Source organism: Poecilia reticulata, chromosome 13 (genome assembly GCF_904066995.2).
Source record: "Poecilia reticulata chromosome 13, P_reticulata-male-v2, whole genome shotgun sequence".
NCBI lineage: Eukaryota > Metazoa > Chordata > Actinopteri > Cyprinodontiformes > Poeciliidae > Poecilia > Poecilia reticulata.
Window position 1 is genome coordinate 19,949,341 of NC_088842.1, and position 19,811 is coordinate 19,969,151.

The window sequence follows — 19,811 nt, forward strand, 5'->3', positions numbered from 1 at the left end:
AACATATATATATATATACATTAACAGTAAAGAAAAATGTGTGTCTTTTGATACAAATTGTCTGACTTTAAAATAGACTTTTTCTATTTGAGATTATTTAGGAACACCACATTTGCTTTGATTTGGTCAATGCCAGAATTCAGAGCAGATTTTTATTTTTTATTTTTATTTAGAAAAAAATATTTTATTTTCTGGATATTCAGAGGTTCAAATACATTTCCTCAAAATTCGCTACAAAGACCTTTAAACTGTAAGACCTTACTAAAGTGTCTGGTGTATCTTTCTACAAACTTCACATAGTAGTTTGTTTGAATTTTTGAATCTATGTGTATATCAAATGGCACTCTAAAAAACATGTTTGAGTTCAGAACCATACACATGGTTGAATTTATACAGGAAGAATTAGGGTAAAATACACATATACATACAGTATACATAGACTTAAAACCAAGAAAGCTAATTTGTTCAATTCACAGGACTTAATTTGAGGTATTTGTGAATAATATAGTTAGCCAGAGCAATTAATGATGTGAAAAATTGAAGTTAATACTAGTTACAGAACAATGTTAGAAGTTGTGTGGCTTTTATCAGAGGTTTAGTCCAATTAACAGCCACTCTAATTTGTATGTTGCTACTTGCTATACTATTCAAGAGTGAATAAAAAAGGAAGAAAGAGAAGTCCATGTTCTGAAGGTCAAGTCCTCTTGCAAATTATCAGTGGGAAGACTTCTGTATTTTCTTTCTAACACACCAAGATATTTTTGTGTCATGTCAATCTGGATGGAGACAAGCCTAAGCTCAAACCACCATGCATCATTCCGGCGGTTCGTCTAAAAGCCCTTCTGGCAATTTGCCGAATTGTTTAGTACAGCAAGGTGCTCAGTGTGTTTGTCGCCACCTGTTGCATGCCACAAATAGAAGGTTGGTTGAAGACAGACGTTCAGGCGAGTCCAAAAGACCTTCATATACAAATCCATTTAAAATACTATATTTTCATTAGAAAAAGAAGTTGCGCAATTAATGTAGCTTTTGTTGGAAAATGGCTTAAGCCTGTTTTTTCCAACATATCCCAATAACTTCCTCCAAATTGTGGCTTGCAGTGGGCGGTAACAACGCTAAGCAAATGTGGAATGAGAAACAGGAAGTGGGGATATGACAATTCCCCTCAGCTGAAAAATAGAGACAGAGAAAGATATCTGGGTTGCACAAGAATACAAGTCATGCTTACTCTCATGATGTGCTGTCTTTCATGCTGGGAGAGAGAGGAAGAACGCACACACAGGGAATAAAAATAAGGAAAATAAAAAGGGGAAAAAATTGCAAAAAAAACACTCCTGGATAATGTATGACTTACAACTGTCTAGAAAATGGTTTCACACCCCTTCAACACATTTTCTCACATTACAACGACTTTAGGAAACGAACAACGTATTTCATCAGAAACAACACAAAGTGGTGGATAATCGCAAAGTGTAAATTTCCTCACTCGTGGACTTTCAATTTCTAGGTACAAAGGAAATTCAAACAGCGAGTCACAACTCCAAAGTTCCATTTAAATTAGTCTGAGTCATTCTAACACATGACAATCCTTTAGGCTAAAACCTATTATTGTAGCTCTGGCTGTATGCTTTGCGTCTTTCTCCCGCTTACATGTTTTCTTTGAATATTCCCCTAGTGATGCTGCCACCATCACATTTCATTGTGGGTAATGAATACTTAGAGTGATGTGAAGAATTTGATTTCCAACCCGCACAGCAAAAATATATAATTTCTCTTCCATTTTGCAATCATGCGCTACCTTATGCTGGTCTGTCACTTAAATGCAATTAAGTTTGGGGTTCTAACAAGACAACATGTCAAAAAAGTTGTAAAAAGGTGTGAATATTTTTGCAGAGGACTGCAATATTGACAGAGCTGATCAGTCTCATACCTGTTCTGGCACATTGTCTTGACCTAACTATCGGTCTTCTTTTCAGAGTATAAAATTAGAGCAGTGTGAAGAGTGGCTGTTCAACAGAAGACAAGGGAATAGTGTCAAAACTAGCTTTAGCACACCACCTAGTGGTCCAAAATAAAACCCAGATAAAATCTATTCGGTTATTCAAGAGGAAGGCTGGTAGGCAGGATACCAAAGATGAACTGTTGTGTTTAAGTTGCTGTGCTCCTACAGCCTTTTCATGTTGTGGTTACCCTGCATTAAAAGAACACCTGTGGCTCTTTCTAAAGCCATGTTAATCCCTATCTTCAGGACAAGTAAGCCAGTAGTAGTTTGGTACTTGAACTGGACTAAGCACAGCAAACTCGCATAAAGGAAACTCTCCATGCATGACGCAAATACGTACACACGCACACACACGCACACACACGCACACACACGCACACCTTAAAATGATGAACACGCACAAGTAAAAACTGTACAAAAAAAGCAGGAGATGACTTACGTTGTACCAGCTTTGGCTCTTCTGTGAAGAGAGAAAAAACAGGAAAGAATTCAGGTCTATTAGTTAATATCAAAACAAATTAAAGGTTCACTTAAGTACCACTGCTTTAGAAGGGTAGATTTTCTAGCTTTGATGTATAGGAGAAATCAAATAATTTTGCTTAAAAAAAAAAAGCCTATTAAAACGCGCATAATGAAATTTGCAATTTGCATTGAATTTTTTTTAAATGTTTTTTTGAAACAGTGAAAACTTGCTTTTGTCAAAGAAAGATTTTAGACTAAAGAAAGATTTTCAAGTTACATCGCTTTTTCCTCAACAGCTTTTTCTATAAATATCGCATGACATTCAACCATGTAGTGCAGAAATTATAATTTATGTTCTTTGGCTGTAGTGAAATATGGAATTGTACAGAACCAGTAACTTATACTTTATCCTCTAACCATTCAGTCCGTTACAGTTTTCAGACAGCAGAGGGCAGCAGAGAAATCTCTAACAAAGAACATGTGCTTTACATGTTACAAACCGCACATGGCTTTGCAGTAGAACTACCATAAACAAAAGTCCAAGAGAAAAAGAAGCGGCTTATCATGACAGAAAAAAACACGTGAAGGACTGCACATGGGGAGAGGAAAGGGAATTAAAGGATGACGTTTTGCATGACAGACGACTGGTAATACCCGTGTTCATTTCTCCAAAAAGTTCAACATAGGCAAAATGTTTTCCAAGGTTGGAAAAAGATCTCAATCTAGAGTTGGAATTTTTACACAAGGGTCAAAGTGACACATTATAGTTTGCTGAAAACTTAAACTGGACTTATTACTTAATATGACTTAAAACATGCACTGCTAGCTGCACAAGGCTAACAGTTGCCATGAAGTCTTGGTTATTTTCTGTTGGTGCCATAAGAAACAGTGAGCTGCAGCCTCTGGCCTCAGGCCTAGCTGTGACGATCGCTGAGATAATGTGGGCTAATCTGATTTGAAGGTGACAGAGGCATGAGAGTGGAAATACTTGGAGGCCAGTGCAGGGGAAAGATCTACGTTTATGTTAGAGGGAGACCGTTTGATTTTGTGTTGCCGAGTGTTATTTAACCAAGAGAGAATAATTATATTGTGACTGAGTATAAGTGGTCCCTTTTAAATGAATTAAACTGATAATTGAAGAAAAACATCTCCTACTCAATAAACAAACAGAAGAAAGTTCTTTTAGGGTGGGTTATGTGAAACTATTGCAGTATAAATAAGCCCTCGGTTTATCCTTTCATATACATGTGCTATTTGACAAAGAAAAACAAAGATAATTGATAACTGGTACAGCAAGTGGCAAAGATATCCATTACTGATGTGTTGACAACATAATAACACTGTATTTGTTGGCACTGGACACAACAAGTTGTACAATAGGAATGGGTGGATGTAACTTTTATGCAAATATATTTCGTGCTGTTTATTTCAATGACAAAAATGATGCTAAAAAAATTTATATAAAAAAATCTTCAAAATCTTTTCAGCCTTTTATCTATCAGTGCTGATAATAGGGTTAAAAAATAAGTAGTGTGATTATGAAGCTAAAAAGCACATGGTAATTCCAATCAATCATATTATTTAAATATTTTTTTTTCTCTCATAAAACCGACAGTGAAAATAAAGTTCAAACAGCAACTGTAAAATTTTTTAAATAATTATAATCAATACAATAATGTTTATGTAGGTATATCTTAGTGTTTTGCAGACTTGAAATTCTGTGAACTTTGTGGCATTTTATGACTCGGTAAGAGAAACTTTCTGTACAATGGTTATTAATGATCAACATAAAAGCAGGACTTAAAAGCAAAACTTTCAATGGAAAATTATAAACACATTCATTTGAATAATTAGTATCCTAAATGGCTAATAAAACATGGACCATAATAAAAAAATCAATGAATAGATTGATTCATTTCTATTAAAAACGTATTGGCCAGACTGAAAACCGCATTGTTCTCCCCTTAATCAGCTTTGATTAGTAATGGGGAGATTAAATACTGACCATCTTTGTCTTCATTCATTATATGTATCAAAGCTGAGAATTTCCACCATTTTCTTCTGCAGTAACACATCAACCGAAGGCACTTTGATCCACATTTTGTGTGGTTACTGTGTAATTACTTTAGTTCAGGTCAAAACTATTACTGCTATCAAAGAACTTGCAGTCCCTTTTTCTCTTTTATGTGTTAGAGCTTTTAGAAAATCAAATTAAAATCAGACATAATCAGTATCAGCTGGTCAGTCCACAAAGACAATTGGAAATTAGTACTATAGAGGAAAAACCAGTTTGGTGAATCACTGGTGTTTACCTTCATTTTAAAGTAATACTTTGCTGGATTATTTAAGTGCTATTTTCCCCTATCAGCTGGATGTGTGGCACTAAAAGTACCGCTTTGTGTGGAAACATGAACAAGTGGAGATTTGATTTTAGCTATGGTTCAACATATTTTTGTTCTACTCTGTAAGAATGCTATAAACATTCTTCATCATTTCACCTGTGTTGATAAAAAATGACTATGTTCTTTGCTGCTTCTTGGTAGTAGTTGCCTGTAAAGTTTACAGGTAAACACATTAAACATTTAAAACTGAAAATAAGTAGTCTTTGGGGGGAGTGTTAAGAAGTTTTCTTTCCCCAAAACTGGAAGACAACTGGATAACCACCAGGTGCTAATGCCATTTCTACTGGCTAGCATTTCAAAGGTGATAGGAAGCGCTGGAAAAGACAGAAAGGAGTGACACTGTCAAAGGGAAGTCTTTGTAGACAGAGCTACACTACAAAGAAAGAGTTGGGCTGGGGGATTTATTAAAGGGACAGCAGGATTTTTTAGCAGGTCAGGTGAAAAAAGATAAAATCCTTACTTTAATCAGATTAAGTCTGTCATACTGAAAGGAAATTACAGAGAAAATCAAAAGTTAACCAAAGCAGTGAGCAGGATGGACACAGACAGACATGGAAGATGGGAAAGTAAAAGGTGAGGCTTAAAGTTTTTATGCAACTCTAAGGATAGAAACTACAACTGAAAAGAAAAAAGAAAAACGCACCGGTCGACGCAGGAAAATCTGAGCGCATAACTAAATTTGACTGTTCATGTAGCTGGTGCCGTTACATGAGAAGTCTGATTGATTTTTTGCTGCACCACTGTCACTCCTATCATCATTAATCCATTCTCATGGAGAGGCACAGACTGTCTGTTTCTGCTGAATGCACTCTCATTTGGATTGCATTAGGGTTAGGATGATCGGGCTCACGTTGCCAGGATGACCTCATGCTTTTATGGGTCATCTGACCACCACAGTGGCCCAAAGAGGTTTTAGTTGGGGTACTGCAACAACACAGCTTTTGACTGTAGCACAGAAAATGAATATGTGTTTCGTTAGCACGTGTGCGTGTGTATGTGTGATAAGAAGACTTTCCAAGTGCACGGTCACAAACAGACCGCAATGACCAATATTAGCAGGACACCTAATTTCAGTATATATATAGTACAAAGTTATGTGACAGGTTTCTTGAATGAAGAGATTATTTCTTAACCAGCAAATACGTGATCTAAAATTATAAAGAGTAAGACACTGCAGACCTACTAAGACTTGAGCTTTCGGGGAGGATTGCACATAAACCTAAACACATTGGTCCAACTGTTAAACATGGCAACATCACGCTATCGACTCCAGGAAACTGTTAAGTAATGCATCCCATACTTGCATTAGCAAAAGCATCATTTCCCCTGTACGTCACACTTATTTGACACTTTGTTTTGATCTGCTCCATAAGATCCATAAGAAATAGCTAAAGTTTATGATTGTTGTGCAATCAAATTGGAAAAAGTTCAAAGGGTCTGAACATTTTTGTGCAATATTGTAATTTAAACATACTGAAATATGGCATGGTTTTTTTTGTGCCTTTTCAAGACAGATTTTTCAACAATATGCTACTAAAAACAGAGCAAATTCCTCATGAGGTAACATCTCGGTTTCACAAATGATGTAATAGATTCTTAATAAATATGTAGATTTTTTTTCTAAGATGTTGGATTTGCAGGGTCAAGATTTATATGGTAAAGAAGTTATACATCTTTAATTACCAAAAAAGTAACAGCGATTTAAGTAAGTCAAGAGAGGTAAAGAAAAACTGCAAAACCAGAGATGGAGAAGAAAAGGTATTTGGAGAAATTTATACTGTGGATCTGAAAATGTTTAAAATTCCACCTTCTGTACAAACATTGATCATATTACTGTTTTCCTCTTCCAATTAAATTAGCATGAAAACACAGATTGATCCAGAAATAGTGAAACTTCCAGTTTACATTCCAAACGCTAAAGATATATAAAGCAGCATAAGACAATTGCAAGATATCCGTACAGTGATAAAGAAAGGGAAGTACAGCATCAAACAGAGGAAAACGAAAAGTTCCCCTGCTACAGTTATGGACTTACAACATGGGTTAAGGGTAAAGAGGTGAAACACTAGACATTTTCACAAGACGTCACACGACACAGGTGGTGTAGGAATGGGCATAGAAAAGTTGGAGACAGAAAAAAAAGAGTAATGCTTACTTTGGAAAGTCGCTTGTGAGACTAGCATGCAAACAAGAGAAGAACAAAGCAAAATCAGATAGAAAAATGTAAGCAAAAAAAAAGAAAAAGAAAGCAGAAAGAAACAACAGAAGAGGTGAGCAGTATTTATCAGATGAAACATGTTATCATGTGACATGGAGCAGCAGCAGAGAGGCAGAGAGAGAAGAAGCACATTGTGTTGAAGAGGCAACAACAATTTAAAGAAAACACAATCAGAGAGTGATTTCTAACATCAGTGATGTCTGAGGTCAGGATGGATGAATTATGCTTAGAATTTAAAGGTAAAATGAGAAAACACACAGCATGACCATGGATGGCTGTTAACTTATTTGCAGAATGATGTAAATAAGACAAAAAGTGTCATTTTGTATCGTCTACATGTTTTCCTTATGTCTTTGAACTTGTTCCTTCGAGGATGTTTTGACTTTTTATTCATGGTGTTTTCTGAAGTCAAACTGTGACTAAAGCCCTCTCCTCTTAAAAAACAACATCAAATACATATTCCATCAAGACGCATCCCTTCTGGCAACACAAAGGATCGATGGTAGCTTTTCTTCTTAGGACAAATGATTCTGCAGATAGACAGTAACTGTGCACAAGTCAGAGAGGATTTAAGCCTGACCTTGTGGGGTGTTTTTTGCACAGGATAATATCCCAATATCCGTAAGAAAACAGCTGCAGATATTGAGCAAGGTCTGTACTGGCGGCGGTACTATTCTGTGTCATACTCCTCAAGAGAAAGTGCTTGATGGACATTCTTAGACATACTGAAATCTTCTATTTAACTTCACTTTCTTTCAACCATTGAGAGTTAAAAATCTAGAGCAGCCCCTGTAAAGCTGCTTTGTGTTAAACAGATATAAAGAGCTTGAATGAATGAATCAACATTTCCATCCCTGCAAAAAACATTTAATCCTGACAGTAGTGTTTGATAGTATAGTTTGTATATAGCTACTGTCTGCCACAGGTCGCTAAAATAGTGCCTGGAGGCATATTGCCCTCAGTGGGCGCTTAACACCCCCCCACACACACACACACGCACGCGCGCACACACACACACACATACATATATATATATATATATATATATATATATATATATATATATATATATATATATATATATATATATATATATATATATATATATATATATATATATAGCCTTTCTTTGATGAAACAGACCTTCTCACCCTCCGTGGGTGGTCTGTTTCATCCTCTGAGCTCGGGTCCTCTACCAGAGGCCTGGGAGCTTGAGGGTTCTGCGCAGTATCTTGGCTGTGCCTAGAACTGCACATTTCTGGACTGAGATGTCTGATGTTGTTCCTGGGATCTGTTTTAGCCACTGCTCCAGTTTGGGGGTGACTGCCCCGAGGGCCCCGATGACCACAGGCACCACTGTGGTCTTCACCTTCCAGGTCTTTTCCAGTTCCTCCCTGAGGCCCTGGTATTTCTCCAATTTCTCATGCTCCTTTTTCCTGATGTTATAATCACTTGGTATTGCTACATCCACCACAACGGCTTTCCTCTGTTGTTTATCCACCACCACATTGTCCGGTTGGTTCGCCATTACCATTTGTCTGGATCTGGAAGTCCCACAGGATCTTAGTTCGGTCATTCTCCACAACCTTAGGGGGTGTTCCCCACTTTGATCTCGGGGCTTCCAGTCCATATTCTGCACAGATGTTCCTGTACACTATGCCCGCCACTTCTGCCATTCTTAATCCATGGGGTGATCTATACAGTTGAGATCTGGACTATGTTTTCCTTTGAGTTAAGCTTATTAAGGCCCCTATTAGAGATTATTCTTTCTAGGGACCACACCACAAAAATCACAGTAAAATCACAATATTACAACCATTACAAGAAGAAACATCACAGATAACTTGCACAGGCCAGCCAAATGTAAACTAGCTCATGACATCGTGAACCTCAGGTTGTGCACCGATGCACAATCACAATGGAGCACGATGGAGCCATCCCCATATTGCTTACACAAATTTAGGAGGATGAATCTGTCCAAAATGTCTCAGTGTGCTGGACAATCAAGAGCCCCTATCACTGCAACTGAGGGTCTAAGTCCAGCTCCCGAAATACAGGCCCACACCATAATCTCTTCTGAACCAAACGGTAAAATCCAGTCATAAAAGTGTTGTTCTGGTAATTGAGAAACCCAGACAGATGCATTGGATTGCTGCACAGAAAGGTAGGATTCATCACTCCAGAGAACATGTCTCCATGCTCTGCAGTCCAGTGGTGGTTTGTTTCAAACCACTGACAGTAATGCTGTACATTGGAGCTGGTGATGTAAGGCTTAAGTGCATCTGCTCTAAGCCTAAGTTTTCAGATTCCATTCCATGAATCTGAAAACCTCTAGAAGTTTAGATATCTATAATTACTGACTGTTGAAAAAAGATGTTAAGTTAACAGGAATGTCCCCAGGACTCACCTTGGAGTTCTTTCCACCACTTCGCGCTGACTGCACAGAGTACGTTCTCTGGACGACCTGCTCAGGTGTGGAGGGGGACTTGTCGGAGGAGTGGTCTGAACCCTTCTCCACCATGTTCTCACCCTCCTGGCTCTGTGGTGTTGGAGAGCGCGAACGTTTACGCAGGACTGGTGAGCAGGTGGGCGAGCTCTTGTTTGAGTTACTGGCAGTGCTGAAAAACAAAAAGACAAAAAAAAATCTGTTTATATAATGTTTGTTTTTTTTGGGCTTTTTTATTGTAGAAAAAGTATGCAAACCATTATAAATAAATTGTCATTTCACAATTAAATAACATTGATAGGCCAACTCAAAGTAGCATATAACTGTGAAGTGAAAGAAGGAATGCATGATTTCATTTGAAACGAAAAGTCACAGGTTGAGAAGGGAGAGCATGCATCAGAATAGCAGCCAGCAGGCCCAAAGGCGCCTTTGGAGGAGCTGCAGACTCTGACTTACTGACTCTGCTGCACACCCTAGAAGTGCTCGGACAAGTATGCATGGGGAAATTTGAGATTGCCAGTGCCAAAAAAGGATGAGTGGTGTCATATAAAATACTGTTGTTCTCAACTTACAAAATTAATATTTTTTCATCCTTTGTCTCTCACTTTGTTTAATAAGTTAAACATACCTAACCAGACTGATATCTACTCCAGAAGCAGATCAAAATCAGAAATTTGTAACTGACTCAATACTACCTCTCACCCAAAATCAGATCTAAAACAAACACCATTTTCTCCTGACTTACTACACATCGCTTTAAGCTTAATAGGCTAGAGGAACTGTGTGCTAACCATGCTAATGGGATCTAAGCAGAAAAAAGAAGTCAACAAAAACAGCTGTGCAGTAAAACAGCTGAGAAAAAAAAATTAATAAGAGAAACCTAAGACTTTTTCTCACTACTACAGATAAATGTGAGTTCTTCACCAATCAAAAGACTTGGCACAACATCAGATTGTGTTTCTGTTAAAGTCAAATACTATAAAATAGAAAGTCTGGGAATCATTTTACGTCTTTCTTTTACCCCAGCGAATCATGAGTTACACTCGAAGCCCCTGTGGACGGTGCAACAAAGATTAAGACAGAGATGCTGAATTGTTCTAATACAAATGATAAGCAATGGCGTGTGCTTTTAAAAGGCTTAGTTTTTTAACTTAATAATTTTGGATATGTTAAGATATTTATCTTAAAACATGCATGATTAATGATCCATAAAAAACTGAAAGGTTACCATCTGCAATTCAACAATGTCTCTGTTTATCAGACACCTACAATCAACCGCAACTATAGCTTAGCAAGAACTCGTCCAGATCCAGAGAGAAACTAACAAAAGCCACTGTAAGTGGTCTGTGTGACAGCAGGCCTGCCAGGACCCAACTTCTTGGCATGGTATTATGCAAGCCCTTACGTCACTGTTGACTAGTGGCTGCTGTGACTGGTCATGAATTACTGATCTGCTCTACTTCAGTGCAGATCAGAACCCTGAATTATCAGGAGCAGAGCTGGCATCTTCTGCCTGACTATTACGGTCTGCAGACAGCTCATGGACTTCGAGGACACAAAGACATAAAGAGCTCAAATAAGATATTTATGAAATACATACAATATAAACTTACTGGTTCCTACTCAAAGATTTTTTTAACTGTATATTACAAGTAGTTTCCACAGACATGCCAGTAAATAGGAGGACATACGTTAAGAGCAAAACCAATGTAACATTTTGCAAACATGTCAACTGTCTTAAAAAAAATTTTAATTGGCTTTCAAATGGTTAAGGGTGTCTCTCCATTTCTGATGAGCCTTTATTTATACATCTCAGATATTGTTTATAATTTCTTACAATAACTTCTGCATTCGTGGCTTACATCGTATACCATAACAGAATTACTGTCAAGACAATTTGTTTACCTTATATTTATCATGCAAGAATGTCTGAGCCAGAAGAACAAATGGGATTTAAAAAAAAAACGACTCAACTAGCTTAGTTGAGTCTAAGCTAGACTCAACTAAGCTAGTTGAGTCTAGCTTAGAAGTTGAGTCTTCTAAGCTAGACTCAACTTCTAGCTTAGAAGTTGAGTCAAACTTCTAAGCTAGGTTTAGATTATATGCACCGCATCTTGAGCTCCGCCCAGGCAATAGAGAACATCTTGACAACGCTTAGGATGGTAGATAAATCTGTAAAATTTCTTTTTGCAGAAAATTAATTTGTGAAGGCCAATGTCAAGTTTTAGTTTTGATGGACTTCTTTGGAAAACATCCTTCATCCAAAACTTCAAAACTACAAGAGAACACTCAAAGTCCTTTTGAGATGCATATTCTTTGTTCTGTAAAAACAGCTGATACCAGATATTTACAAAGACTGTGTAAAAAGATATATAACTGTTTTGCATCACTGTCTCTCATTTAATCCAACTAAACATTACACTGACATTACTATGCTTTCAGGAAATTTGGGAAAGCCAAACTAGTTATGTTTGGGCTTCTAACATGATAACTCGCAACATTTGAGTGAAACGGAAGCGCAGCTGTCAGCATATTTTAAAGCAAGGCCTCAAACACAATCAGGTGGGATCAGTTATCATATAAAGAAGAAAACTGCAAACTACCAAAGGTCTGTTTCATCCTTAACATACTTGTATAATACAGAAAGGCATGTGGTCTGATGCAACTATAATTTAAGTGTTTGGCCATAAAGATTATGTTATATTTGGAGGAAAAGGGGAGAAGCTTGCAAGCCTGAGAACATCATGTGAGGGAGCTTTGCTGTGATGAACTGGTGCATTGACCAAAACAGATGTCATCATAAAACAACTTTCTATGGAATTAATGAAATAACACCTAAAGATGATGATAACTTTGGGGCAAAACACTGATTAATTACTTAACTGACAGTTCATCTTGGCTTGTTATGTACAAAATAAAAGAATATATTTAAATAAACGTGACAGTTAAAGCACCTTTTTACTGGCTCAACTGTGCACTTTGGGCTATAGCTAACAAAGCACTCGTAATTCTTTCGGGTCATGCTGACAGACACGTGTCCTCCGGCACAGAAACACCCACTTGATTTTGAGCAGGAGAGACATTTACAGATCACCTCTCCTTTCCAGCAAACAATGGAAACACAGATCCGTCATCAGCATATGAATGAGTCAACCCGATCAGTCATTCACACAACAGTTTGCTCTTTGAACCAGCAAGGTAAGTGTGGAGAGAGCGAACATGATGCTGACGCTAGCCTGCAGCAGCGCAGACAAAAGCATCTATCACAAAGGCTTTGCTACGAACTGCTGCAGGAAAACAAAAACACCGACTACCTGAGTTGTTTTTTTTTTTAGGTTTTTCTCTGGACAGGTGGTGGTGGAGGGGGGAGGGGGGATGATAATAACAAATAAATAAGATGTTCTGAAGCTCTAAAAACTGTACATAGCTTCCTCAGTGCGGCACCCGCATGTAACAATAAAAATATGACATAAAGGTCATTACTTGTTTGCTTCCTGCAAAATTAAAAGTTAGAAAATCTATTAAGCAGCTCTCCTGTGTGCTGTAAGAGGTCTAGAGGTGTAATAACTAACTGACCTGAGGGAATTGGAGGTTTTAATACTTAGTGTGAGAAACACATGCTAACAACGACCAAATGAAGTGCAGAATTGAATTGATATCACTATGGCAACAGTGAGATAGACAGACAGACAGTCAGACAGACTCCACAATTACTTGTTACTGATAGATTAAAACAAAAGAAGAAAATTCATTCAGTAATTAAATGTAACATTTTAGGTGTTGTAGACTGGTGTTTTTATAAAACACATTACATGAAAACACAGGTGACCTTATTTGGACCCCGGTCTTTTTTTACAAAGTCTGGAAAAAGGATACAACAACAACAACAACGCCAAGCAAAAAAGAAACAAAACAATCCAGACAGAAATCTATTGATTGTAGATTTCTGAAATATGGTAAGTAGTTTTAAAGAACTTGAAGACAAAAGAGTAACAAGTAAAAAAAGCTCTTTAACCTTCACCCATTCATAAACTATCCTCCGCTATTTTTTGTTCTGTTCTTTCAGAAATAGTTTATTTCTTGTGATCATAGGTATACAGACATCTTAATTGAAAGCTTTTCTTCATGTTTTAGCCATTTTATTTTACCTGTTAAACCCTGCATTTTATGAGAGTGCAGTAGTTGCTCTGCAGATGTTTGGAGCAGATGTTCTCTGCCAAAACACTGAGGACATTAATTTAAGGAATTAATCAAATGTAATCTTCACAAAAATATGCGGTGTCTAGAAATGAAAATTTATGTAGCAGTTTTCTAGTAATACCCACAATACAAACCTCATTTTACAGCACAAATCACATTCACCCATTCTTAAAACACACATACTGGTAAGAAAGTGGGCCCCCTGACTAAAGCTATTTCCCAGTAGCTGTTTTTTTTTGTATTATCTCTGTTCAAGTTTTTTGTTGAACTAACAAATCTGAATTTTCTCTCACTGCCTAAGTGTCCCTCTTTTAAAGCAATTTTCATAGCCAAAGTGAAACACTTAGTACTAGAAAGGTATTCATATTTGAATTGAAACATTTGTCATTATTGCATGTCAAGGCAAATTGTGCTTTTTCATGAATCAGGAGAAATTTTTCCAAACCTCTTGTTCACTTACGATTAACCTGAAATGAGCACCATTTTAAGACAAATGATCAGTGAGTCATATGAAAACACAGTGAGATTAGCCTAGTGCGTCAAATGAATACATCAGTAAGGGCAAGTTTTGAGCTTATTGCAGACTAATGCTGTACGTGTTGATGTGTTGAGATATTCCTTTATGGCCAAATAAAAGAAGTTATGTGCATCTTAGGTGACTTGTTTACAGAAAGAGCTTTCTTTAAAGAAGTCAGTGTATGTTAGAGCAATGTGTCCTTTACAAACTCCTGGTGTGAACAAAATATCTGCGGCTACAAGGAAAAACAAATAAAGAGACTGCGGTGTCCAGAATGTCATTGCGAGGAAGGTAACGCTAAAAGAAGTCATCAGAAAACTGTGTGACGCTGATAAAGTGAAATGTGCTTTGAGTTTTCAAGCTTACATTTGCAACTGATTTGTGGTGATTCTGTCAGAGCTTTAGTAGATATGCGAGAAAACCTTTGGTGCAACATGCACAAAAATGTGACACTTTTCTCCTCCAAGGGGAGAGCTGTGTGTGACCACAGGCACTGTGACGCAGACAGAGGCAATCACTGTTGTAACCCAATAATCAAATAACAATAACAAATGGATCTCCCAAAATCTTTAGGCTCTTTTTGTCAATCGGGGGCCTCTAGATGGGTTTACAGCAAAGACAAAGAAATGAAGTTGCAGCTTAATGCATTGTTTTTCTTCTTCTCTCTCGATTATGCAAGTAGGTAGAGCTGAAATAACAGGCCAAGTGACTTTAATTTACATGACAATTTTGTTAGCTGTTGTGAGGCAATTAAATTGCCAAAATTGGGCCACTGTGGGCTCAGTGAGTAGAGTAATTATCTTGGAATCAGAAGGTTGTAGGTTGTGGGCAGTTTCCTCCTGCCACATGTCGATGTTGGCAAGGCACTTAAACTCCAAGTTGTGTGGGTTTGCGAGTGTTAATAGTGAATGTGGCTCCAGTTTAAAGTGCTTTGAGTGGTTAGTGTTACTGGTAAATTCAGTCCATTTACCAGTCACAGGCATTATCTAAATAGACTGATTGTGAGTCAGAATTTACCATATTTTGTTTTACAACAACAAACACACCATTAACATACGTGGATGAGAGCAGCTGTTTTAGGAATTGATTATACAATTTGAGTAAACAGAAAATGGGAGAGAATTAAACATATAAACAAGAATTGCAAACCCTAGAGTACCAATACCACAAATGACAATCTATATGAGCCGAACCAAACCCTAACAAGAACTAGTTTAGAGCTAATTCTAAACATAGTTTATAGTGATTATATCATCAACTATCAATATGTATTAATTTTCCTAACTTGGGAAAGCAAGTTCTTGCTAAGGGTGTACTGGCATACTGGTCCTGACATATCCTATATCCTTTTACACAGTGTGATTGACTTGGGTCCCAAAATCTATCTCGGGTACAAAGCCCAGATTTTTACAGAGGAGCTTTCAAGCTTTCAGTCAGAAAGAATCCTGGCATGTTTTGAGTCATTAAAATGGTCAAGTTCTAACAAACAAACCTAAAAAAAAGAAAAAAAAAAGGGGAAAAAAACAACGTCCCACTTTGTAACAGTCTTTTCATTAAATAGGCTGTAAAGCCCTAAATCCTGCCGGCTCAGTCTGTCCAAACGTTCGGCTTCACAATGGAACAGAGTTCCGGGCCTTTCCGAGGGCCCCCAGTTGTTTTCACAGTTTTGCTGATCCTGGAAAATACCCATCTGGCACTTGTCGTTCAGCTCTGCACCAGTTTGAAAAGAACCACGAGGTGCGCCATGAGCATGCTCACACAGAGATGCATCGTGCAGCACGGGGGCAGACATCAACATGGATGCAGAGGACATGCGCCCACATATGGCAGAAACGCATCACGCCTCACTCTGTCTCAGTAAGTGGATAAAATTAGCAACATCGTCTGGATTATTACCGAATTGCCACTTCATTTAAAATAAGTGCAAGAACAGGTCAAATTATATAACCAAGCCCATCCCACTCCACCCATTCATTCTCCTCACATTCAGGCAGCCTCTAACAAGCACGTGAGGGAACGTCATACCCTTGGTGAAAAACACAGTCTCTGAGAACCTCGCCGTAGCAGCCCTGGTTAGCCGCCGTCACACACTCGAACGCGACCATGTCCTCGTAGGCAACTCCCTGTAATGAGCTGTTCACCCAGCGGATCATCCCGCGGACCGCGCGGCTGTGTTTTCTCACGAGGAGTAAAAGAGAAGAAAGGTAGCCAGATAGATAATGGAGAGGGAGAGAGAGAGAGAGAGGAGCTAGAAAAGGCAAGGCGGGGAGATTTTCTCCAGCAGGCTTAGGGCCACTGATCTTCCCTGGCCAGCTCTGATCTCCTAATAACCAGCTTACATCGCCCTTAACACCACCTGCCAAAGAAGAGACACTGGTGGTCTGCGATGCAGCTACCCCCCACCTACCTCTCCCTGAACTCACTTCCTAAATAGTACATGTTGATCTTTCCAGACAGGGAAGCTAATCAATGCACGAGTGGCCACTGCTTAACTGAGACTGAATGCAGACAGGTAAACAGGCAGCACTAACCTGCTTGTAGCCATGTAGAGAGTCGCTCAGCAGCAACAAGCTCCTTTCACACGGCTTCATTCATACGGCCGGAGCATCGGATGATGCACGGGAGGAAGAAAAGGAGATGGGGGGGGGGGGGGTAGAGCAGGGAGGGAAGAGCGAAATTGAATGATGGGCGCGTTCCGGAGCATGCCAGACGGATGAGAGGAAAAGCACAAGGAAGCAGGCACATCAGAGGAAGAGATCCAAACAGATGGACTCTGAGGCTGGATTTCACACTGCGTTTCTTCCTTTTGATTTCATTTACTCTTTGTCTATTTCTGCCATAATGAGCTATCGTTTTCCTTTTCCATCTCTTCCTCCTCTGCTCCTCCAGCTGCTGGATCGTCTGCCTGTTCACTGCTTCCCCCCAGAGCCCAGCCGATCCCGTATCTCGCGATTTCTGCTGCTGCTCTGAAGAATTCACGGCCGCACGCGACAGCACACAGACAGAGACTGAGGGAGAACATGCAAAATGAGGTAAGGGAGAAAAAGAGAGGGAGGGAGAGATGGTGAGAGACGCAGACAGAGCAAATGAGAGAAGAGATGGCTTTCACTTTGCATTCCACCTCAACTCAGAGCCGGTACATCGAGGCTGGGCTACCTCAATTATTCATGTGTTTCATGAATGGAGGGGCTGACATCATTGGCATCCAGGTCACCTTACATTCAAAGCTTGTTCTAAATCACACTGAAAGGAGGTCCAAGTCTTTGCGGTAAACACAATTCATGGTCTCACACAGACACACACACATGGACACAACTCTGGGTATTTGATGCATTTTGTGTGTCAAACAGCAAACAAGAGAGCAGAAGTTTAATTTAAACAAAAACTCATCTTTAGAAATCTGACATTACATTATTAATATTTAGCTGTTTTCTCAAAGTGAGTAAAAGTCTATCATCAGTTCATGAAAAAATGTTTCCCCCCACAATTACAAGTTTCTAATTGCGGTTGAAAAATTTAGCACTTTTAATTTTTACAGACCCACAACTTCCTGTTTCTCTGCAGCATATAGGCGAAGTGGCAGAGAGTTATTTATTTTAGTCACTCTTCTTCAAAGTAGGGAAGGCAAAGAAAATATACCAATCAACTAAGGCAGATGCTTAATTAGCTTTAAAGGTCTTAAAATATAAAAAGTAGACCTGGATAAGACCCAGGGGTATCTTGAAACCACATAAATGATTATTCCCACGAATAAGGCTGGAACAAAATAGCAAACAAGCAAAAAAAACAACATTATTATGCAGAGCTTGGCAACAAGACAAAAACAAATGTAGTTTTTTCTTATCTTCAATTTTCTATGGAATTTTAAAAAAAGAACAAACGATCAGAAATAATAAATGATATGAAAGTGTTAATCCATGACAGGTGACATTTGCTATTTTGCTTTTGAGTAACAAATACTGGGTGTTTTCTGCCTCATGATCTTAGACTAACAACAAAGAGCTTAGTCAACAGACCTGTTACGTAATTGCTGGAGTTGTGAATGTTAATTACTAATTTAAAAATGTTATGACTTTTAAAATCCTGCAACCAGTTAAAGCCTGTTTTACCAACTTGCCCACCAGTTAGGTGGGCAAGTTATTGTGAAGAATCAACAAAATTAACGAAAGTCAAAATGACAGAAATTGCTACTGTATGCTACGCAAACAATTTCAGAACAAACACCTTGAAAATGAAAAAAAAAAAAAGCTACAAAACAAAACCCAGTGGTTATTCAAACGTGCCAGAAAGGGCAACTTACGGCTGCTCTCAGACGTACACCCACTCACACGTAGCAATCGTAACACTGAGTAATCACATCTTCAAATCTTTAAGGAAGCAACCAGAACTCTTAGCAGTGCTGCTTTTGAGGCTTGACCCCGGGTCTGGGAGGATGCTGGCGGTTTCTGTGGGAGCCCTCAGCGGAGTCGCTCTGTGGAACAAAGGGAGCTGGTCCACTGAGCCGGACCACTGTGTGCCCAGATAAGCCTGCCCAGCCTCAAACAAGCAACTGACCTACTTAGGGGTCCTCTGTTCTCACTGTTGTTGTACAAGGGGACACGCTAATGGTCAAGCTGACCACAATTTCATACCACTTTCATGTAGACTCCAGTGACTGCACAAGTGCATGTGCTTCTTGCGCTTTTGCCACATTGCAACCACCAAACTAAGTTTATTTTATTGGCATCTTATGAGATACACTAGACCAACGCAAAGTAGTGCATAGTTATGGAATGGAAGAAAGATAATAGTTGAATTTTTTTTTTTTACAAATCTGATAACAGTAAAATACTTATGTTTTTAGCCCTTTTCAATCTGATGAAGACGAAATAACACATGAGGCAGGTCATGTGGTACAACGTACGTTGGTTTGATGAGACCAAAGTGTAACTTTCTTCTCAACATACAGCACTGTATTGAAGAATACAATTGTTACCAAATACACCAGGCCCACAGTAAAACAGAGCAGTACTGGCAGTGTCATGTAGTGGGAATTCATTTCTTTAAGAGAAGCAGGGAAGCTGGTCAAAGTTGATTTTGAAGCATATAAACTAGTTGGTTCAAAGAGAATTAAAGTTTTACAAAATTCCTGTCAAAGTTAACTAAATTGGAGGTCTGTGGCAAGACTTGAGAAATGACAGAAGAACTTTGCCAAATGTGACTGATCTTGAGTTATTTTTCAAAACAAAACAAAAAATCATTAGTCTGTAGATGTACAAAGCTGCTAGCAATAAGCAACAGACATCTAGCTCTGCCTGCACCAAAATGAACTTCCACAAACTTTTTACTTAAGGGGTGAATGCATAAACATGTATATCACACTTTTTGGATTTGTAAATTGTTTTAGAAAAACATGTTATTATACACTACTTTATGCTGAGTTGTGGGTAAACTTTGACATGATGTCAAAAAGTAAGATGGCATGCACATACTTTTTGCACTGCAGTGTAAAGTAGTAGAATCCCAGCATGGTCATAAGTTTACCACAAAAGACCTTTTCCCAACTCAGCCTTGTGTAGAAGCAG

General features: G+C 38.5%; 1 protein-coding gene and 1 long non-coding RNA gene across 15 annotated transcripts in view; one reads left to right on the forward strand and one right to left on the reverse strand.

Annotated features, from left to right (window-relative positions):
* Positions 1-19,811, reverse strand: part of gramd1bb (GRAM domain containing 1Bb) — a 97,358-nt gene that overhangs the window by 19,180 nt on the left and 58,367 nt on the right. For 7 of the 14 annotated variants that reach the window (XM_081614248.1, XM_017308230.2, XM_081614247.1 and 4 more), the window contains 4 exons: positions 9,492-9,702; positions 7,022-7,042; positions 2,442-2,462; positions 1,229-1,252 (listed from right to left, as the gene is read on the reverse strand). In XM_081614248.1, coding sequence (XP_081470374.1) covers positions 1,229-1,252; positions 2,442-2,462; positions 7,022-7,042; positions 9,492-9,702 — 277 coding nt within the window. Of the gene's footprint in view, positions 1-1,228; positions 1,253-2,441; positions 2,463-7,021; positions 7,043-9,491; positions 9,703-16,272; positions 16,381-16,778; positions 17,144-19,811 lie in introns of those variants that run through there. The other 7 variants (XM_017308232.2, XM_081614249.1, XM_017308233.2 and 4 more) reach the window with 5 other exon arrangements.
* LOC145554474 (uncharacterized) lies at positions 12,927-17,293 on the forward strand. The gene is made up of 2 exons (XR_014090437.1): positions 12,927-16,104; positions 17,137-17,293. It is a non-coding gene; the product is annotated as an uncharacterized LOC145554474 (long non-coding RNA).